Here is a 20,405-nt window from a genome sequence, read left to right on the forward strand (position 1 = left end):
GAGAACAAAGTTGGATGGAGAATTTCCGTCGATTCCGACGCCTGACACCCTACTTGTGGCCTTCGAAAAGTCGTACCCTGCAGGTTTTTGTTGTGAGTTCATAATATCATAGCTTTTCCCCTCTCATCTATGGCTGCTGACTCGGGTCGTGGCACAATAATTCGAAAAGGTCATCTGCATCCTCCTCGTCCTGATCTCTCGCTTCATAAACTTGGCCGTACCTTGGCTCCTTGCAGAGTTGGTGTCCATTTTTGAGCATAACCAACAGAATGAGCGGTCGTTCTGGCCGTACCTCTTGGCTTATGTCGGGGTACAGTTCCTTAGAGATGGAGGTATCAACCTCGTTCGTCAAGTAGGTGATTTTACCGGCACCGTGCCACAAGCGCTTCGACAGAGGAACTGGATGGCTGGCACTGATGCTATCTCTAGACGTTGTGGGACCGCGTAGAGCAGTATTCTGAGAGAGGTGAGTGTGGTGTCCTGGGTTCTGTAGTGTGGGCGGACTGGTGCAAGTTCTCATTGTTATCGGTGTAGAAATGGGCCTATTGACGTACAAACACCTGCTGAATCTGTCGTACGGATTTCATGCCAATCGCAAGACCGGGGAAGTGCTCTCTGCGATCGACAGAGGAAAAGAGGTCAACCGTACACTGGAGGTAAGTCTCACACCACCTCCTTCTCCACTCTCCCTTACATTGTTTCTGAACATGCGTCATTATGCGCAGACCGTCCTGTTCACGTTCATACCCAATATCATTGATCTCTTCGCTTCGATATTTGTCATTACTTACAGACTGGACTGGACGGTCGCCGTCATTCTGGTGGTTGAGATGAGTACTTACGGTTAGTACTAGCCACGGCCTCTTATATTGCCCTTCTTCTTGCTTAAGGTTGGGTCACAGCTATCGCTAGTTCGGTTCTGAACAAATGGCTCACCAAAAGGCGAAGGGACTATATCGCCCTCGCCGACGTGTGTTCATGTTCCTTCATTTCTTACTTTCGGAGAAGCTGACATCTAGATGCGTGATGCAGAAATCGCGCACGATGTATACGGACTGTTTGATCAACTACGAGACCGTGAAGTATTTCAATGGGGAGCAGCACGAGCTCGATCGGTGGAGAGAGACGTTCTTGGAGAGTCAGAACGCTTATATGCGTCTTGACGGTGCGTCTATGTCGATTCTAATCTGAAGAGACCGATCTGACCAACGTTTGGACTGATGCTGGCTGTCAGTCGGGTGGAATCTATTCAGCTTGGTGCAGACGTTGATTACGGTAAGATATGCTCAAACTCCTGCTCACTTTGTACTAATGACTGGTCGGTCTTGTTACTATAGAGTCTTGGCCTGCTCCTCAGCAGCATGATCATCTCGCACCGAGTCGCGCAGGGCGTCCTGTCCGCGAGCGACTTCGTGTTCTTCATCATGTACCTCGGTCAGCTCTACGGTCCGCTCAACATCATCGGCTGGATATATCAGATGACGAACAGCTCGTTGATCAACACCGAGAAACTACTGCGGATATTGAACGAGCCGACTGAGATCAATGATAAACCAGGGGCGCAGGATTTGGTGGTTACGGACGGGGAGATCGAGTTTGGTGAGCGTTTGCTTAACTGTGGAGGGCTTGGGCGGTTGCTGAACGCTAGGGTTCGTAGACAATGTCATCTTCTCGTACGAGAAGAGCGGAAAGACGGATGCGCTCAAGAGAGTGTCTTTCAAAGTGCCCAAAGGTAGTTCAGTGGCATTGGTCGGAGAGGTATGTGTAAGAGGCCGAACGACAGAGACTACCGTGTTGACGTGTGGTATTAGTCTGGTGCAGGAAAATCCACAGTCTTTAAGCTCATGTATAGGTTCTACGACCTCCCGCCAGGATCCGGGCGCATCACCATCGACGGTCAAGACATCAGGGACGTGACACAAGACTCGCTCCGCCGTGCCATTGGCGTTGTGCCGCAAGAGGCCGTTTTGTTCAATGGCACGGTGGGATACAACATCGGATATGGGAAGCTGGGCGCGACCCAGGCAGAAATCGAGGAGGCTGCGAAGGCAGCTCAGATGCACGAGAGGGTGGTCGGGTTCAAGAACGGTTATGAGACAAAGGTGGGCGAGCGTGGCATCCGGCTGAGTGGTGGCGAGAAGCAGCGTGTGGCCATTGCGCGGACCATCTTGAAAAGCCCCCCGGTGTTGCTGTTGGATGAGGCGACGAGGTGAGTCTGACTCGATGTCTAAAGGAGAGTGAGCTGATGGTGGCGAGAAGTGCGTTGGACACGTCGACCGAGAAAGTGATCCAGAAGGCGCTTCGAAGCCTGGTGAAAGGCAGGACGTCGATCTCTATCGCACATCGACTCTCTGTACGTTGACCTGCTCTTTCCTCCGGGACCATTACTAAATATCATTCTTGAGCAGACGATCGCAAGTGCAGACATGTGAGCGGGTTGGTCTGCAGTCTGTACGACATATTTCTCACGGTTGTGTTATTTTAGCATCCTGGTGTTCAAGAACGGGGAGATAGTGGAGAGGGGCAACCACAAAGAGCTGTTGAAACTGGACGGGGTGTTTGCGTCTATGTGGGCGGAGCAGATACACGCAGCGGAAGCAGAGGTCGAGGTAAAGGACGAGGAGAAAGCAGAGGCGGAGGGAAAGGATGAGGAGACAATAGAGTAGACACGGCGCTGTGCTGAAACACAATGTGACACGAGTGTGGCGGGGTGGGGCGCAGCTTACGTAATGAAGTCGAACGTGGGGGTTGACGGTGGCGGGAATCGAATTTGGCTTGTTGCTTGTCACTGTGATTGTGATGTCGACCTCTGAGGAGATCACCCCTCGCACTCGCGTCTATCGCAACCCTCCGCGGAGTGCGAGAGTCGATGATCATACCCCGACCGCGGGCCCGTCCCGTCTAGCCATGAACACGCCCCATCCGGCCTCTCCCTTCCTCGACGACGACGACGACGAGGCCACGCCCAGGGGAAACGCCCGCAACAACTTCACCCCCTCCTCTCCCACAGAGACCCCCCGTCTGCGCGACATTCTTGCTCGTTACCAGTCTCTTCACAACGACCCCCGCCAGGCATCTCAGCTCATCAACGAGCGCACGCCCTCACTGCCTTCCGAACTAGAGTCCGACGAGCCCCAACATCACTCTTTTGCGAGCGAGGCCCTCAGCCGCCTGTTTTCTCATGCCCTGCGCGAGCCAGGCAGCACCCCCACGAAGAAGAACACGCGAAGAAACAGCATCGACACGAGCGAGGTCGAGGTTGTGGAGGATAGCCCGAGGCTGGAGAGGATCGCACAGGAGCGCGCGCGTAACAAGGGCAAGCGGAAAAGCATGAGCGACGAGGAGGCAGAGAGGTCTTCAAGTACGTCTGCGATCGTTTCTCTACCATTCCCATCGCGAACTGACCGTTATTTTCAAGAATCGACGCGCGACTGGGAAAACGCGTCCTCGCGGTCGTCCCAGGCCGCCCATTTTGATGCCTTGAGAAGACAGCTCAAGGCGTCCCACCCCGACACGGACAGTGCGTGTCAGCTCTTTTCCACTTTTTCGACGCGTTTTCGAGCTCTTTTCTCTTGTAGACTCTGTTACAGACGACGATGGCGATACAAGCCGCGATACCGCCGAGCTTGTGCGCCAGTTTAGCTCCGAATCTTTCTCACTCCCTGCCGCCACCAGTACGCCCGCGCGTTCTCTCATGTACCCCTCTCAAATGCACATGCATTCAGGTCAGTACCCATCCTACGCCTATGCAACACGAGATTATTGATCGCAAGGCGACAGATCTTATGGAATCCGACTCTGAGATGCATAGAGCTATTGGTGGTTCTGATAGTCTCGACGGTTCAGCGTCTCTTCCACCAGTCCGGCCTTCAAAAAGCCCCAGAACGGGTCCTCGTCCACTAGGTCACACGAACTCCATGCCGAACGTGGGAGATGCTCCATCGGATTCGGCATACAATCAGCCTCGAGCAGAGAGTAAAAGAGCAGAGAATAAAATTGGCCGTAAGTAGATTCGACTTCATGTATTCCATTCATACCTGACAGCTGACACCGAATCAAAGTCGGACGCGCGAGCTCGCTACCTTCTGCCGATTGTGAGTTTATGACGTTTCACATTGTGTCCGTGCTTTCGATCGTTTACATGATGTGCTGGTACAGTCCAGAACCCCACGACCACAACTCCCCCACGAGACACACTTCGTCATCACCGCACCTCTCATTCGCAAAACGGGTCACCACTTGTTCTGCCACTCACTTCCAGGAGGAGCAGCGTCGCTTCAATAAAAAGTTTTGACAGCGACTTCTCCTCGCACGTTAGCTCGGTTGGCAGCAGCGCAGACTGTACGTTTCCGTTTTTCGAATTTTTATTTTTTGTCTTGTACACCTCTGAATATACGCCGAATACACAGATCGAGACCGCCAGAGAGAAATCGAGAAAGAGAAGAACGCCGAACGCGAGAGAATGTGGAACAAACCAAAGGCTTCACCTGGTAGTAGAAACCGGACCACATCCAATCTGAGCGTGCATAATCTCTCCGACCACCGAAGACGCACGTCCAGCAACGCTTCCCGGCCAACGTCCGCGATGTCCACGGTCTCGAGGGATGATTTCAGACCAGCATCACCCACCGGATCTGCCGTTTCTAGCAGCATTCGCTCGTCTGTTGGCGAGGAGGTGGTGGTAGTTTCGCAGGAACGGGAGAGGAACTGGAATTCTCCGCATCCAAAGTGGAATCATACCCCTAGACGGTCATTGTCGCCTTTGCCGCAGATTACCCCTTCCCCACCACATGCGCAGGCACGGACAAGGCCTTCCCCAGGGGCCCGACCACGTTCGCAAGTGATAATGCCGACGAAGGCGCAGATGCCTACCACTCCAAGGACGAGAACTCAGAGTCTTGAGGCATCAGCGATGATGACCCCACCTAAAGATGACTTGCACGCGACTCTGAGGACGAGTAAGAGTCCTACTGCTAATGTCAGTCCATCGCCGTCGCCTTCGCCTCTTGGTGCTCGCCGCACTTCTAGGGACATGACGAAGTCGCCTTCGCCTTCACCAGGGTCTTTGCGTGCGAGACCAAACTCCTCATACTCAACGCCTAACATTCATGGCGAGCTCGTCGATCGTACGAATCGTCTCTCGCCTCGCCCGAGGCCGTCTTCGTACCATGCTTCCTCGTCCTCGCTTGACCAACGGTCGCGCCATCAGCTAGGCCCTCGTCCCAATAGCCCAATCCCATCTACCACCCCAGAAAAACCGCCTCCGAACGGGTACGGAAGCGCTGACAGCACGCCGGAAGGGAAGGATAGCCCCAGTCGAGGTCTGAGCTCACATTTCGGGTTCAGGTTCCCCAAAAACAAGCCCTTACCTCCGCTCGACCTCGGTGATTCACCAGAACGGCGTATCGTCTCTGCTTCTGCTAGGTCGTCGAGTAGGGCGAGTCTTGGTGGTGGAAAGCCGAGCCATATACCGGTCAGGTCGCCGGGCGATAAATCGAGGTCGTCAAGTTCCGGGTCGGTGGTCTCGAACGATTTGAATGGGAGATCGCCTTCCGGATCCCCAACTTCATCTCCGACGTTTCAGAGGGGCCATAAGCGGACTACGACGGAGTTTAGCGAGGGCACCGGGTCGATGCCGCAAAGCACCACGCCACCGCCGATGACGCCGACAATATATGTCGGGTCTGAGCAGGAGCTGGATGCGGAGGTCGATATGGATCTTGAGTCAGAGCCTGAAGTCCAGGTTGAGGGGCGTGAGTGGGAAGATCATCACGATGATGATTCTGTTCGTGGTGAGTGGCGTATAACGTCTTTGTATCTCGATCGTCTTGAGGCTGATTTTTTGCCCAACTTGTGTTTTTCAGAGAGTGATGAAGAGATGTCAGTCGTTGCGACACCTCTTGCGAGAACTATCGACCTTGAGGATATGTCGAGTCCGGCACCTGTAGACTTGAGTCCATCACCTCCGTCGTCCCCACCGCCACAGCGATCTCACGGCCGCGATTTTCTCTCCATCGAGCGAACTAATAATCACGATCTCGCTCGTCTGCAACGCGCCCTTGGCACCTCGCCTGCTCCTTCATCTCCTCCACGAGAAAGGACACCGTCACCACCTTCTACCCCGCCACTACCGACTCAGCCGGAGTCGCCTTTCCTTTCACCTACCAAACAAGAATTACCTACCTTCGAGATCTCCACGCTTTCTACGCCTCCCCGCAAGTCGGCATCCAACTCCTTCGCTGCATCTAGAGCTGAGTACGCGACGCCATCACCGCCGAAGGGAGGATTGCCAGACTTGCCTGGACCGCCGTCCGACGACGAAAATGATGTAGAGAGGACACCTGTACGGTCGAAGTCCACACCGCGACAGGTCCAACAGCTCGAGTTCTCGACGTTGAAGACTCCAGCGGTACCAGGGGCCTGGTTGACGACGCCTGCTCCCGCCAAACAAGAACCTGCAAAAAACGCGAGACGGGGTTTGGACGATTCATACCTTGGTCAGAAACCAAAGAAGACCTCGAGGGGGAGGTCGAATTCGGATTCGCAGGTCGAGGACAATGACGGGAGGCCGGAGGAGAGGACTCCGCTGAATCCGCTGAATAGGACGAACTCTTTGCCGATGAGGACGCCTGCTCCGCCTGGGGCTTGGGTCACTACGCCAGCAACTGTCGCAAGACGGAGGAGTCTGTTGAAGGTACGGTTCGAGGAGGAGGCTCCACCGCCGAACTTCACTTCCGATAGTGCTCCTTCGGACACGGAGGGGATCTTGCCGGGGGTCAAGTTCGATGTCGACGGCTCGGAGAGTTCCCTGAATGGGTTGGAGTTCGTTCCGGGGCCGGCTGTGGTGTCTCAGGTGCCGGACATGGATATGGAGGGCGGGGAGGACCTTTCGTTCGAGGGTGTACATGAGAGTTCACCATCGCCTGTGAAGTCGGAGACGAGGCTGCCACCGACTTCGTCTTCGAACGGGCACGCGAACGGGGATCACCGATCGTCCGAGCCACCGACGACGCCTCTGAGAGCGCTTGCTTCTCCGTTTAGAGGGAAGAGGGAGACGCCGAATGGGAGCGTCCGGATGGTGGATGAGTTTGGTGAGGTGCGGGGTGGGGAGGAGAAGCCGGCTGGGAGCCCGTTGAGGAGGGATATCTCGGTGTCGATGAGGATGCCGGGGGGCACGTTGCAGACGCCGAGGAGTAAGAGTGTGGTGAGGATTTTAGACGCGATGGGGAGAGAGGTCGAGGAGGAGGGGAGGGCGAATGAGAGTGATTCAACTATACTCAGTGGGTATGAGTCGCCGGCGGACCGGGCGGCGGCGTTGGCGAGGGTGAAGAAGGTGACGGCCGATTTGAAGGTGGGGTTGGGGGATGCGCAGAGGTATGTTTTATCTTTTGTGTTATAAATTTGAACCATTGTTGACGTCTCTTCGATAGGTTGAGCGACTTCCCTGCGAATGGTACGCGGTTGCAAGAACTAGACAATGTGTCGGCGGCGGCGCGGGAAGCAAGAACAAGGATCTCTCTTGCGCTCAAGCAGGCAGAGAATGGGCAGACGCAAAGGGTCAGGAGCGCCTCCGGACCTCTGGCCACGCTCATCAGCAAGCAGAAGAGCGCTTTGGTAAGTTCTGCTCCATGTTTACATGACACATTAATTGACCATGATGAGGTTACACAGTCCAATCTCGTACCACGACCGACATCTATTTGGAACCCATGGTTCATCACGAGTTTTTTCCTTCTACAAATTATCATCATTATCTTTATGTATAGGTGTGTATTTTTACTTCGATTTCACTGTTCATTTTCTCACTTGCGCCGTAATTAGACTTTCAGTCAAATATGCGAAACACCAATTCCTCACGAGCTACTTCGATCCATTCTATGCCGACCTCCATCTCCACAGGGACAAATCTTATGCCAACTACGACCCGAAAGTCTTCGAAATCTACCACAAAGCATCCTCGGCTGACTCATCCCATCTCGCTCTGCGCCTCCTCCAGAAAGCCTCGTCAGCGATATGGAACGGCCTCACCGGGACTGTTGCAAGATGGCAGAGGTCTGCCTGGGATGCGTGGGGTGTTCCCAGCATTCCGGTGCAGACGAAGCGTGTGGCGTGGCCGCCTAGTTGAAGCGTTAGGCAACATCCTTGGGCTTGAAGACTATGCCACCTCTTTTTTTTTATATATACGAAATATCTGATGATAGCTTCGGTACGGACTCGATTTTTATCTTCCTTCTTCTATATCTTTCCCCTCTGCCTATCTTTTCACACTAGGCGCTACCCAATCTCTTGATTTCCTTATACCAATCTATCAATGTTACCTTCCCTCTTGATTCGAAGTTTCCCAGCGATTTGTTCTGTCCTGTCCTGTCTTGTTTTCATAAGTTGTTCCGTTGTAGTTTTCTTTTGAAGTACTGTTTTCCAATGTGTCTGTTGGATACCATCGTTCCCCTTCATCCTCCATCCTTTGGTTTTTCCTTACAAGGTTCGGCGCGCGCTCGTCACATCCCTCCTCTATGGGACCTTTTATTTTCTCTGTTGTACCGTTTACATGTTTAGGCTGGAACTGATACTCACTAACTGCAATGCGTTACGATATTTCATGGTGCTTTCCTGTTGTGCGATTGTGGCGTGCCGTACGAAAACCAGGTGGCGACCAATGTGAAAACATTGCGGTGCCAATGGTCTCCACTCGTTTGCGCAGTACCAGCAAGACCATTTTCCAAGACTCTTCCTCTCCCTCCTCCCGGTTTACCTCCTCTCTGACTCCCCTTCTCTTTCGTCAGGAATCGACTCCGAGTCGATTCATCCGAGTAGCTTGAAGGACCACAATCATCAGAACTTCAACGACCTTTACACCATGTTTGACCCGCTCCGTATAATTGCTTGGCAACTGGCCCACACTAGGTCACGCACGCACTAAGTACCACAGTCCTGGGAATGCTCACACATGTACAACAGCACTGATCTGCCCACAAGCACTTCTTTCCTGACTATCTCCTGGACGACCCAGACGTTTTTAATCATCTTCTGCCGCTTGTGGTTTGTTGCGGAATGCCGTTTTATTGCTGCAAAGTTGGCAAGGGCACCGACGATACCGCACTACTGCCGGCCTGGAGCTGTAAGTATTGATTGCTACAGGAGAGGATGACGAGATGAAGAGGCGCTCTCAAGCTTAGAGCCATGGTTGTTCGAACTATTTTGGAAGAGTTCAGACGACGATTTCTACGATCTCAGGGATCATCTCAGCACCCGCTCAAATTGCTGCTGTCCTCGTCTGTCCTCATGACAGTAACTTCGCTGACGTTCACAAGTTGCCTATACAGTATACGTCGAGTAGTCGGCCGAGCGGCTACCGGACGTATTGGTTGCCGTTGTACACTCTGATTGTACCTTGACATGCACTTGGGCGATTTCTTCCCTCATTTCACCGAGATGCCTGGAAATCTGGAATATGCTCGTTGTCAAGGCCGAGCGGACTCGAGGGCGTATATAACAAGCTCTCCCCAGGTCCCTTGCTCTCCATCTGTGCCGGGTGCCAGCTAGCTTCGACAACCTCTCCTTCCTTTTGCCTTACCTCTCCTTTTTTCATTCAACTTCATCGCAGCCAGTCTGCTCACTCTGCTCTTTTCGCCCCCTTCACTCTACACTTGTTAACCCTTACCCCAACCAAATCTTCCGATCTTTCAAATGGCTCGCTTTGCTCTCTTTGCTCTCGTCGTCTCTGCCGCTTGCGGTGTCCTCGCTGCGCCTACGGCCATGCGCCGCGCCTCCAACGGCACCTTCGCTCTGCAAGAGTGAGTTGCAACGAAGTCTCGATCTATCACATATACTAATGCCCGTGTGTGCATCTCTTTCGATAGTTACGCAGACTTCCAGATCTCCGACGGTGTTGCTGGAACTGCTGAGGCAGAGGCTAACGCTGTCTTCGTCGGTACGTCTACCTTCTTGATCCCTTGAGGGGACGTATAGGACTTCGTATCTAACTGGCGATTGTTTCTTCGTCCGTGTAGACCCCTTCGCCGGTGTCGACCTTGCCACCGTTGACTCTACATCTCTCGACAACCTCCAGACCATGCGTGAGGCAGCCGAGTCTGCTGAGACGGACGACTTTAACCCTCAGATCGATGCCGCTTCCGGCGATGCGGGTGCGTCTTAGTCTTTCTCTCTTCTGCTAGGGACATAAATTGATGTTTGCTCGTGTGATATTTTGCAGCTGATGCGCTCCAGGTCGGAAAGATTAAGAACAAGGTCCTCAAGTTGACGGGCGAAGTTCAGGGCCTGAACATCAAGATTGCGCAAGCTCAGGCCAACGGCGACGATACCAGTGACCTCGAGTCCGACCTTGCCGCTGAACAGTACGTCTCTTGTTACATCTTTTCCACCTGGTCTTTCCTGACCATGTCATCTTCATTGTGAACAGGAAAAAGTTGACCACCAACATCGCGACCGACACGAAGAGCGCGGGTGCTACCTCCCAGGCGGCGACACTCTCATGATCCGACTGATCTGAGTGCTGTTCGCTGTCTGAGATGTGCATTATACCCGTTGCTTTGCCCTTTACTTCTTGGTTGTCCGTGTAGTGTTCTCCTGGTCTCTCTTGCTTGTCCTGTACGTTCATCTTGTGTTCGGAGTTTTTCTTTGATATGAAAATGGAGAGTTAGGCACTTGGTTGTCTTTGCATCTATATCGCTCAGAGTGATCAGTCCAATTTCTGCGAGACACCTTAGAATGACGCTTTGGGCCTAGGCTCGTTTGACCTGGCGGGACCTACCCTTTACGAACGGAGGTTGCATCCTTGAAGGTTCTCTTCCTGTGGCAAGCAGATCTCACATAGGATCCTCGATCACTTGTGTCAGAATCGAGTCGATGGGACTGCCCTTACGCTTGTTTCAAACTGTTTCGATCTCCTGGGGCTTCTGAGCTCTGAATTCACCCTTGGTGATACAAAGAGATAAAAAGAAACTGTAAGAAACACCATCTCGACGACGCGTTATGGCGCACACGGTCCACAACTCAAGCACTCGAGAAAGACAGGAGAAAGACGTCGAAGCGGACGTCGGAAGATTCCTGGCCAATCCATATATATATTGTATCCGGCGGTGAGACAAGTGATGCAATTTTGGAGCGGAACGTCGGGCGAAGCAGGCGGCTCGCTTCTTTCGTCATAATTTTCCACGAATCCTGCCCAACAGTCCGTTTAATTTTGAGGCCTCCCGGACCCCTTTACGCGTCGGTATATATACCTTTGGGATGACGCCTCTAAATATCACCCCGCCGCTCTACCGCCAACACGACCCCATAACCTCAGTGAGCATCTGTCCTCCCAATCGACCCGTTCAAAACACTAACTTGATATTGACCTCTCCTAGACTCAGTAACGACTGCCATACCTTACGATGCCCGCCGGTGCCGCCATCCCTGGTCTGTTCTTCTGCTTCACGGCGATGGTTCTGCTAGTATTCGTGCGTCTCGAATACTTCTGGCTCTTCTCTCATTTTCCTGATCTTTCGGTGCATGCTCTGCAGGTCTCTGTGTCCGCCCCGACCTGGAACAAGATATATTTCCTGGACGCAAATAAGAGCAGTCAAGACATTCATTTCGGCGTGTTCGGGTACACGGGCACAGGGACCTCCTTCGGATATTATTTCGATGCAGACACGCTTGGGTACACGTACGTGGATCAATGGTACTACGCACATCCATGAAACTCACATCACACCTTCAGCGACTCGCGACTTAACGACGAAATTATTCACAACCTCACCAAGACTTTGATTCTCCACCCAATTGGTATGTATAGTCTGGCATGAGACAAAGACCACATTATTGAGGATTGTTGTATTTGCCCAGCTGCCGGCCTCTCTGGTCTTGCATTCCTTTTCGGACTCCTCGGGGCTTCATACCATCGCGCAGGAACTGTTCTCATGACCCTCACCGCCGCGCTCGCATTCCTCACCACCCTCGTCGCCTGGGTCCTCGATATGGTCCTCTTCGGCATCGCACGCAACCGCTTCCGCGACAATGGATTCAACTCGCAATATGGTAACGCCACCTGGATGACGCTCGGCGCTACGGTAAGCACGTTCCAGCAACCACTGACTACTTTGTGCTCATATGTACATACTCCTCAGGCCTCCTTGTTACTGGCCTTCTGCACTGCTGCTCTTGGTGTCTGTGGGCCCTACAGGCGCCGCAAGACTGAGGCCACTTACTGAACGATCATTAACGTCCCATCTCATGTCTTCGTCACTTCCTCCTTCTCGACATGTTTCAATAACACTTCCACGAGTCTGCAACTTGTTCTTCTGTCTGTACGCCCATTCTTCTGGAACTTACTGTAGCAAAACCCGTCCCTCTTCTCGTCCATATCCTTCTTATGTGGTGTCCACTTTGTGTCCCGATTCCTGTGTATCATCTTCGTACTTTTTGAAGGACTGTGTATACCTCAGTGGTTGACTTACTTTACGTCCTTTTAGTGAAACATAACACCGTTCACTCCTGCTTTCACGGTATTGTGGCCCCTTCGTGAGTGGCGAGGCTATCGGAGTCCGGCAGTCGGCCAAAAATAACTTGATCCTTGTTTCTATCTCCAACATGTCTTGAACCAACTCTGTCAATCCCTGGTGCGGGCATCACCGACGTGTTTTGGCTTGAGATTTCGAGGATTGTCCCTCATATCTCTTAACCGACTGGGGTATGAACAGTCAAATTGTCCTACTAATGCTCATATTTGTCTATGCAAAATCCGTTTCAAGAGTTCTTACGGCGCAAAGTCTCAGGCAAGACGCTGCTCATGATGATGATGATGACGAGACGGCGGCACTTCTGATTGGTACAGTTACCCTACCGAACTTCCTGTGAAGAAACCTTGCCGCGGATGGAAGTCGTGTACACAGATGGAACTTGCGCATTTGACGCGCTGGTCCTGCTGACTGGACTCATCCACGCCCTTCCGACAGAACTGTGTCGAATGAGCGTCGTATGCAGATAATAGGAGTATATAGCCTGCCGATGCTGCGAGACTGTTATCCAAAGCTTTTCTGCAGTCGTTCATCCATACCGATCTGGTACGTGTCATCTGCTTATAATATGTAGGCTATATTCCCTGAAGGTGCAGGATGCTCTCGATCCACAGAATACAGCCTGTCTTTGTCGGCACCATGGGACCGTTCAAGCAAGGCACACTTCTCTCATTCCTCTACAATCAACTCTTCGTCACACCTCCCCTCTCTCCTACACTCTCCTTCGCCGGACAAACCGTCATCGTCACCGGCTCTAACGTCGGCCTCGGTTTCTCGGCAGCACAACAAATCGCACAGCGTGGCGCGTCAAAAGTCATCCTCGCCGTGCGCACCGTAGCTAAAGGCGAAATTGCGGCTCAAAGGATCCGAGATAGTCTCCCTTCTTCGTCGAAGACACAGTTAGATGTCTGGCCCCTCGACCTCTCGTCGTACCAATCTGTGAAGGACTTTGCCGCAATGGCAAACACGGAGCTGGAGAGGTTGGACGTGTTGCTCGAGAATGCGGGAGTTGGTATGTTTGAGTTTACATTGCAGGAAGAGGACGAGGCGTCGATCAAGACGAACGTACTCAGCACCACCCTCCTGGCTCTGCTACTCCTTCCGAAGCTCAGAGAGTCGGCACAGAAGTTTGGCATAGTCCCTCGTGCGGTGATCGTGTCGAGCAATGTTGGGTTCTTGGCGAAGTTCAAGGAACGCCATGCAGAGAATATCTTCGAGGAATTGAATAATCCAAGGTCAGACATGAAAGACCGGTGAGTGAGATCGTTGAACGCACCTTGGGTTTCTCGGGAAGAGGTATGTTAATATTTGGACCGCACTTCTACAGGTACAACGTCTCCAAGCTCTTAGAAGCTTTCATCGTCAACGAAATCGCCGCTCGTATCTCATCCAGTTCAGAGCCTCCTGTCACCCTCAACATCCTCAGCCCAGGCCTCTGTGCAACTGAACTCGCGCGCAACGTTCATGGCCTCCAACGTCTCTTCATGACCCTACAATACAAACTCATCGCGCGAAGCATGGAGGTGGGTGCCCGGACGCTCGTCCACGCTGCGGGTGCCGGTCCAGAAACACACGGGAAATTCTTGAGCGAGTGTGAGGTACATATTATGCCTATGGAAGCGAATTTGTGGGGGGATGAGGAGGAGTTGCAGAAGAGGATATGGAACGAGGTGATGATGAAGTTGGAGAAAGTCGCTCCGGGGGTGTCGAAGATTGTTTGAGTTTATAAGCTCGGTGGTAAGAGGGACGGACATATCGCATTTACGAGCTCTTAGAACAACATCACATCGATATACAAAGTCTGTGCAACATATAAGTAGCTGAAGCTGGGCTATCGAGGTGAAGGACATTTCTTGCAATGGTCCGGTCTTCTTCGTGGGAAGGCGCAAAGCAATACCGGAGATGAATCTTTAATTGAGACGATGCCACTGCACAGATGCCGCATCTGTGCCTTCCTCACCTCCATATTCCCACCGCAAAACGACTTTGGTTCCTTGCATAATTACAGGCCTGACGAACTAACAGTAACTATGACGTGCCTGCCGCGGTTCGGAACAGTCCGCAAGCACTTTCGCTAAAACTCGACGTCTCAATCCCTCTGACCTCGACCTGCAACTGCTGGAAAACCCCCTATCGACTGTCTTGCGGGAGCAAATCTAAATATTGTCTGTGTTTTTGCCCACTCCAGGATGACCGAAAAGCCTGTCCTCGATTACTCGGTCTATCTCGTTACTGGACGAGATCTCCTCCCCCCGAACAAGGTATGTTGGTTTGGTGGACCTTGGATGTTAGGGTAAGTTAAAAAGGATACTATCTGGCTTTGGAGGAAAGAGCTATCTAGAATGTCTAGAAGAGGTATGTTGTACACACTGCTTGCGTTTGAGGATGCAGTGATCATACTTTTCCTATCGTAGGCGATTAAAGGTGGAGTAACAGTCGTGCAAGTGCGCGAGAAAGATGCAGAGACGGGAGAGGTATGTCTACAGAGGATCATACATTTTCATATGTTTCTCTCTAACTGCAAGCGTAATTTTCCTCCTATGAACGCAACTAGTTTCTAGCGATCGCCCTTCAAACAGTCTCTCTCTGCTCCAAGTACAACGTCCCAGTCCTGATCAATGACCGACTCGACATCGCTCTAGCCTCAAAGGCAGCCGGAGTCCACCTCGGACAAACTGACATGCCCATCTCGGTCGCGCGCTCCCTCCTGCCTGCTAACTCTATTATCGGCATCTCATGTAATACCCCCGAACACGCAAAGAAGGCGGTGGAAGAAGGTGCAGACTATGTCGGACTTGGGGCTGTTTATGGGACGAATACGAAGGATGTGACGGCACCAGGGAAGGTGAGAGGGATAGACGGCGTGAGGGAGGCGTTGACCGTGTTGGAAGGAACGGGCGTGAAGAGTGTGGCGATCGGTGAGTTATACTAGTCCAGATCACTCCCTTCCGTGGCCATGGTTTGTTAAGGTATTAATACTTCTCGGATGTGGTATGTGTGACAGGCGGCATCAAGTCGACCAACATCCTGCGCACGCTCCATGGATGCGTATCTTCATCAGGATATGGCCTGGACGGCGTAGCCGTCGTGTCAGACATCATGGCGTCCACTGATCCTCAGGCGGCAGCGAGGCGTCTTGCAGACATCTTTGCAGCCTGGAAAGCAGTCCCTCGCAGCCCCGTCAGTTTTACTCCCCACGTCTGCAGCAGCTCGCATACTCGAGACGCGGTCATTCGGGCAGCAGCAGAGCTCGTGTTGAGCGTGAGGCAAGTGAAGCCTCTTGTGCACCAGGTGCGTTTTAGTCCATTAACTTGATCTCAAGTCTCGGGCTTGAAGGAATGTTCTCTAAATACATCCACAGATCACCAATAATGTCGTGAAGACGCAATCCGCGAACGTTACACTGGCCATGGGCGGGTCGCCCATCATGGCCGCTGCGGCCCAAGAGCAGGAAGAACTCGCTCGTATACCGGGTGGCTTATTAGTGAACTTTGGAACCGTGGAGGATATGGATGGAATGCTAGCATCTGGCTTCCACGCTAACCTGAATCGCAAACCGGTCGTGTTTGACCCTGTCGGTGTTGGGGCGACGAAGTATCGCCAGAATTGTGCGGCCCGTGAGTAGGTTTCTCTTCTGTGATTCTGACCAGCCGATGTCTGAACTAGAACCCTCTGTCGATGAATTTTTAGAATTATTGAACTTGTGGCAGGCGACCGTGATAAAGGGCAATGCTGCTGAAATTGGAGCTCTCGCGAAGTCGGAAGAGGTTTGTACCATCTGCTACGTGGACTTCCGGGATTCGATCCGTTTGCTGAGCATCTCGTAGGTCAAAGCACAAGGGGTCGACACCCTCGGCCCCGGCTTCAAGGACCCTTCGTCGGTCGTCCGTCTCCTTGCACGTCAAGAACGTACGTGCCCTCCCAATGCAGCTTATCTTCCGTCTCGTGTCTTATCTGCAATCACACCACAACAGGGTGTGTCGTCGTCCTCAGTGGACCCACAGACTATGTCTCCAACGGATCAACCGTCCTCCGCCTTTCGAACGGTCACCCCCTTCTTGGCCAAATCACAGGCTCGGGTTGCATTGTGGGCACAGCGATCGCCACCTTCTGTGGCGCGGCGGCTATTCTCGCCGAGCGTGATGCGCCTGCGGGTGCGGCAGGCGAGCTGGTGAGAGGCGACATGTTGATCGCTGCCGCAGCTGGGTAAGTCGCTTTTATGGGTTGATTTTCATGATCGTTCGTGTCTGACAAGGTCTTTTTCTTTTTGGATGCATGTGATAGTGTGCTTGTGTTGACCATCGCCGCGGAGATCGCTGCCGAGAGGGAGGACGTGAAGGGCCCGGGAACATTCTTGCCGGCGCTCATTGATGAGCTCGCACGACTGACGCCAGAAGTGGTTGAACGACGGGCCAAAGTCGAAGTTGAGGCTGAGATATGAAGGTTCTGGCCAGGGTAATGAAAACGTTGATCTAAGTAAGTAAAAGTGTAAGTCTGGTTGTGTGTACGATAGAGTTCCGCTGGCAAAGAGACGCCCTTCGGTGAGACCTCATCCGACGGTGGTTCTACGAAGTTCCGATAAAATTCGACAACAGTAGTGTACTTACTTGTGTGTGTTCACCTACGAGTACCCGCTGTCATCATGATGCGCTGTCTTCACCAAACTCGAACTCAAAATGCCAACCCGGGGAAACTACCCAGAATCGAGGGCCGATAATAGCTAGGACTTCATCGCAAGAGTTGTAAGAAGGTGAACTTGTTCGCTTCGCGGAACTTGAAAGCAACGGGTCGGCGCGGCTTGCGGCTTTCATTGCCAAGAATGAACTGGCCGGATGCTTGCTTGGCTGGGCCACAACTGTGACTGCGAGGTCGAAGATTTCGGAATTTGAACATAATCTGTGTCATTTTCAGTGAGTGTTTGATACGGGCACCTACAAATTTAAATGCTATGAGGCCGAGCCCGGGTCGAGCTGGCAATGGGTGACATCAAAGCGCGCTACGAGCGCGCCGGGGCTCTGTACAGCCGCCAGTGCTTGCGGCCAACACCCCATTTCCACCTGCACACGGCCCTCTCTGTCCGCTCTTCCATCTTCTACCGAGCAGCCTCTCCTTTCACCCTTCCTTGTCTCCAACCCCCACCAGCGCATCCTGCGCACAGTCAATCCTTTCGACTTCACGACCCCCGCTTCCCTGCTTACCATACATCGCCTTTTGCTCGCCATGCTCTCTTCCCTTTTTGTTTCTGCTCTTCTTGCAGCACCCGCTTTTGCAGCCTCAGCCGAGGATTGGAGGAACCGCACCATCTATCAGGTCCGTTTGTCATCTCTTGCTTTCTTATTCGTTTCCCTGACCTTCCATGCCTTGCAACACCTCCAGCTTGTCACGGACCGCTTCGCCCTCACTAATGATTCCAGCGGTGCATGCGACACTTCAGACCGTGTTTACTGTGGAGGCTCATGGCAGGGTGTCATCAATCACCTCGATTACATCCAAAACATGGGCTTCGACGCCGTCTGGGTTTCTCCCGTCAGCACCAACTTCGAAGGTGATAGCGCTTATGGTCAGGCCTTCCACGGGTGCGTCTTACATTGACTTTATCTATGCATTCCTCGCTCATGCCTGTCTTTCTCTTGCAGTTACTGGCCCTCAGACCTTTCATCGGTCAACTCGCATTTCGGTTCCGACGATGACCTTAAGAGCCTTGCATCAGCCCTTCATGACCGCTCGATGTACCTCATGATTGATGTCGTCGTCAACCATCTCGTCTATCCCTCCAACCCTCCTACTTTCAGCGACTTCAATCCCTTCAACACCGAGTCTGACTTCCACTCCGAGTGCTTCATCTCCGACTACAACAACCAAACTGACGTCGAGCAGTGCTGGCTCGGTGATTCCAGCTTGCCTCTGGCAGACACCAACACTGAGGATGACACCAATGTCTCGAGTTTGAACAGCTGGATCAAGAACCTCGTCAGCACTTACAGTGCCGATGGTATCCGTATTGACACTGTCAAGCACATCCGTCAGGACTTCTGGCCCGACTTTGCGAGCTCCGCTGGAGTCTACACCATCGGAGAGGTTCGCCGTCTTCTCTGATATATTGCAAACAAAGCTGACTCATCGATTGGCAGGTTCTACACACCGACGTCGCCTATATCGCCAACTACACACAAGTCCTTGACGGTGTTCTCGATTACTCTACCTGGTATCCTCTCGTATCTGGCTTCCAGTCGACGTCCGGAAATCTCTCCGCTATCACGGCCAACTACACCGCACTCTCCAGCTCGTTCAAGAACGGCGGGTTCCAATCAGGGTACCCTACTATCTCTCTTGACTTTCTGTCAAACTGATTTGATCGTTCTCCTAGTTCATTCTTGGAAAATCATGATCAGCCCCGTTTCCAGAGCATGACCACGGATCAATCTGTATGTCCATATTCTCCCGCTCTAATTGCGGTCCCTGACGCGAACGGAACACTCCTAGCTCGTCAAGAACGCGATGACCTGGCCTTTCATCAACGATGGTATTCCCATCCTGTACTACGGACAGGAGCAAGGTTAGAGAAACGCTGTCGATCATCAGAAAATCCATCACTCATCCGCACTTCCCTTATCTCACAGGCTACTCTGGTGGCGCTGACCCCGCCAACCGTGAGGCTCTCTGGTCGTCCGGTTACGAGGAGGACAAGGATCTCGTTACCCACGTGAAGACGCTCGTCGCTGCCCGCAAGCTCGCTGCTGCCGCGAACAGCAACTTCCATAGCACCGCTGTACGTCCCTACTTTTTATAAGCGAACCCGGTGTCTCAGAAACTGACACTCCATGACATTTATCTCTGTCACCGAATGAATCTAGTCCTCGTTCCCCACAACTACCGACGAATCCACCATGGCCGTTCTTAAAACCCCGATGCTCGCTCTCCTTACTAACACCGGCTCCTCCGGCTCGGCATCCTTCTCGACAAAGGGCGCTGGCTATTCCGCTAACGAAGCGCTCGTTGATGTCCTCACTTGCACCACCGTCACTGCCGACTCTTCCGGTGAGGTCGGTCTCGCAGCCAAGTCCGGTCTGCCACAGGTGTTGTTGCCCGTCAGTGCGCTGACGTCGAGCGGTGGCGTGTGCACGAACTTGGTGAGCGCGGCACATGTCAGCGCGAGAGTGCCGAGTGCGATGGTGGCGACGACGGTGCTGTTTGCGCTCTTCCGATTCTTGGCGTGAGGGGGTCCACATACGTACCCTTACCCGGATTGACGCATCCCTTGCTTTCGGTCGTACACACACACACTATTCATTATTGCATTCGTGCTGGTCCCTCTCAAGTTCCTTTGGCAGTATCTCGCCTTTGGGGTCAGGGATTGGTATTTCTCTCTTGGCCTGGTCAGCTACACCTCTTTAACCCTAGCCTATCTTTTCGGACAGCAGTACCGTACACCCCATTTGGCCCTCCCTTCTTCCCACCACGCCTCAGTTCTTCTTGATTCCGATGCGTTGTTAGTTTTGTCGCGTTCGCGCTTTCTGGGCATACTTTTTTGCTCTGATCTTGCTGCCCACCGGACTTATCTTCTCTTTCTCTTTCGTCTTTGTTCTGCGCTTGTGGGGTACGAGACCGTTTAAGGACTTACATAGACTATTATCTAAAATCATCTTTACTTGCGAGGGCTCTTTCTTGTTTGGTGTGAGATGTGGGTGTTGACTTGAAGTTAAAGAGTCGTGTATGCAGTGTGCGTGCGTGTGCATATATATATACGTTCGTTACAGCTCATCGCACGGGTTATACGGGGACCATGAGACGTTCTTTATGAACTTCAAACCAGTGGTTACATGAGGTTAGGCGTCGCTAGGGCGGGAGCGCCGAACATGACACCAGTGTGGCGTACACGAAGGT

The 20,405-nt window shown here is 52.7% G+C and overlaps 7 protein-coding genes across 7 annotated transcripts; all 7 read left to right on the forward strand.

Moving 5' to 3' along the window:
• Nucleotides 1–14: 14 nt before the first annotated feature.
• Nucleotides 15–2,666, forward strand: STEHIDRAFT_64540 (P-loop containing nucleoside triphosphate hydrolase protein; the record flags this gene model as incomplete). The annotated part of the gene is made up of 14 exons (XM_007307786.1): nt 15–92; nt 170–352; nt 430–466; nt 535–656; nt 726–843; nt 903–970; nt 1,033–1,165; nt 1,235–1,275; nt 1,338–1,599; nt 1,658–1,758; nt 1,812–2,209; nt 2,260–2,353; nt 2,409–2,428; nt 2,486–2,666. 14 exons carry the CDS (start codon nt 15–17, stop codon nt 2,664–2,666), a joined length of 1,836 nt encoding a protein of 611 aa, XP_007307848.1.
• A 350-nt stretch (nt 2,667–3,016) lies between these two features.
• Nucleotides 3,017–8,548, forward strand: STEHIDRAFT_84482 (uncharacterized protein). The gene is made up of 11 exons (XM_007308146.1): nt 3,017–3,361; nt 3,419–3,520; nt 3,579–3,725; nt 3,781–4,002; nt 4,062–4,094; nt 4,159–4,341; nt 4,410–5,792; nt 5,865–7,374; nt 7,431–7,614; nt 7,672–7,766; nt 7,822–8,548. The coding sequence occupies exons 1-11, from the start codon at nt 3,331–3,333 to the stop codon at nt 8,123–8,125; spliced, it is 4,194 nt and encodes a 1,397-aa protein (XP_007308208.1). The 5' UTR covers nt 3,017–3,330; the 3' UTR covers nt 8,126–8,548.
• Nucleotides 8,549–9,032: 484 nt separating this feature from the next.
• STEHIDRAFT_124365 (uncharacterized protein) lies at nt 9,033–10,664 on the forward strand. The gene is made up of 5 exons (XM_007308147.1): nt 9,033–9,794; nt 9,861–9,931; nt 10,011–10,145; nt 10,214–10,355; nt 10,420–10,664. Exons 1-5 carry the CDS (start codon nt 9,688–9,690, stop codon nt 10,508–10,510), a joined length of 546 nt encoding a protein of 181 aa, XP_007308209.1. The 5' UTR covers nt 9,033–9,687; the 3' UTR covers nt 10,511–10,664.
• A 732-nt stretch (nt 10,665–11,396) lies between these two features.
• On the forward strand, nt 11,397–12,215 carry STEHIDRAFT_63874 (pali-domain-containing protein; the record flags this gene model as incomplete). Its single annotated transcript, XM_007307728.1, has 5 exons — nt 11,397–11,462; nt 11,526–11,665; nt 11,726–11,790; nt 11,851–12,074; nt 12,132–12,215. 5 exons carry the CDS (start codon nt 11,397–11,399, stop codon nt 12,213–12,215), a joined length of 579 nt encoding a protein of 192 aa, XP_007307790.1.
• A 945-nt stretch (nt 12,216–13,160) lies between these two features.
• STEHIDRAFT_160667 (short-chain dehydrogenase/reductase) lies at nt 13,161–14,242 on the forward strand (the record flags this gene model as incomplete). Its single annotated transcript, XM_007308148.1, has 2 exons — nt 13,161–13,774; nt 13,849–14,242. The coding sequence occupies 2 exons, from the start codon at nt 13,161–13,163 to the stop codon at nt 14,240–14,242; spliced, it is 1,008 nt and encodes a 335-aa protein (XP_007308210.1).
• Nucleotides 14,243–14,639: 397 nt separating this feature from the next.
• STEHIDRAFT_171165 (thiamine biosynthetic bifunctional enzyme) lies at nt 14,640–17,169 on the forward strand. The gene is made up of 10 exons (XM_007308149.1): nt 14,640–14,782; nt 14,853–14,876; nt 14,936–14,995; nt 15,076–15,439; nt 15,526–15,812; nt 15,883–16,138; nt 16,212–16,288; nt 16,349–16,430; nt 16,496–16,727; nt 16,806–17,169. Exons 1-10 carry the CDS (start codon nt 14,711–14,713, stop codon nt 16,960–16,962), a joined length of 1,611 nt encoding a protein of 536 aa, XP_007308211.1. The 5' UTR covers nt 14,640–14,710; the 3' UTR covers nt 16,963–17,169.
• Nucleotides 17,170–17,591: 422 nt separating this feature from the next.
• On the forward strand, nt 17,592–20,276 carry STEHIDRAFT_124370 (glycoside hydrolase family 13 protein). Its single transcript, XM_007308150.1, has 8 exons — nt 17,592–17,831; nt 17,898–18,097; nt 18,158–18,599; nt 18,653–18,834; nt 18,889–18,946; nt 19,005–19,077; nt 19,142–19,290; nt 19,376–20,276. Exons 1-8 carry the CDS (start codon nt 17,742–17,744, stop codon nt 19,736–19,738), a joined length of 1,557 nt encoding a protein of 518 aa, XP_007308212.1. The 5' UTR covers nt 17,592–17,741; the 3' UTR covers nt 19,739–20,276.
• Nucleotides 20,277–20,405: the final 129 nt, after the last annotated feature.

The sequence above is a fragment of the Stereum hirsutum genome (genome assembly GCF_000264905.1).
Source record: "Stereum hirsutum FP-91666 SS1 unplaced genomic scaffold STEHIscaffold_14, whole genome shotgun sequence".
Taxonomy (NCBI): Eukaryota; Fungi; Basidiomycota; class Agaricomycetes; order Russulales; family Stereaceae; genus Stereum; species Stereum hirsutum.

Coding starts and splice junctions, on each gene's coding strand:
- STEHIDRAFT_124370 (XM_007308150.1), top strand. CDS start 17,742: ATGCTCTCTTCCCTTTTTGTTTCTGCTCTTCTTGCAGCACCCGCTTTT. Junction 18,947..19,004: donor GCATGACCACGGATCAATCT/GTATGTCCATAT, acceptor GAACACTCCTAG/CTCGTCAAGAACGCGATGAC. Junction 19,291..19,375: donor GCAACTTCCATAGCACCGCT/GTACGTCCCTAC, acceptor GAATGAATCTAG/TCCTCGTTCCCCACAACTAC.
- STEHIDRAFT_84482 (XM_007308146.1), top strand. CDS start 3,331: ATGAGCGACGAGGAGGCAGAGAGGTCTTCAA. Junction 7,615..7,671: donor GCAAGCAGAAGAGCGCTTTG/GTAAGTTCTGCT, acceptor GAGGTTACACAG/TCCAATCTCGTACCACGACC. Junction 7,767..7,821: donor ATCATTATCTTTATGTATAG/GTGTGTATTTTT, acceptor CGCCGTAATTAG/ACTTTCAGTCAAATATGCGA.
- STEHIDRAFT_124365 (XM_007308147.1), top strand. CDS start 9,688: ATGGCTCGCTTTGCTCTCTTTGCTCTCGTCGTCTCTGCCGCTTGCGGT. Junction 9,795..9,860: donor GGCACCTTCGCTCTGCAAGA/GTGAGTTGCAAC, acceptor CTCTTTCGATAG/TTACGCAGACTTCCAGATCT. Junction 10,146..10,213: donor TGCCGCTTCCGGCGATGCGG/GTGCGTCTTAGT, acceptor GATATTTTGCAG/CTGATGCGCTCCAGGTCGGA.
- STEHIDRAFT_171165 (XM_007308149.1), top strand. CDS start 14,711: ATGACCGAAAAGCCTGTCCTCGATTACTCGGTCTATCTCGTTACTGGA. Junction 14,996..15,075: donor AAGATGCAGAGACGGGAGAG/GTATGTCTACAG, acceptor GAACGCAACTAG/TTTCTAGCGATCGCCCTTCA. Junction 15,813..15,882: donor TGAAGCCTCTTGTGCACCAG/GTGCGTTTTAGT, acceptor ATACATCCACAG/ATCACCAATAATGTCGTGAA.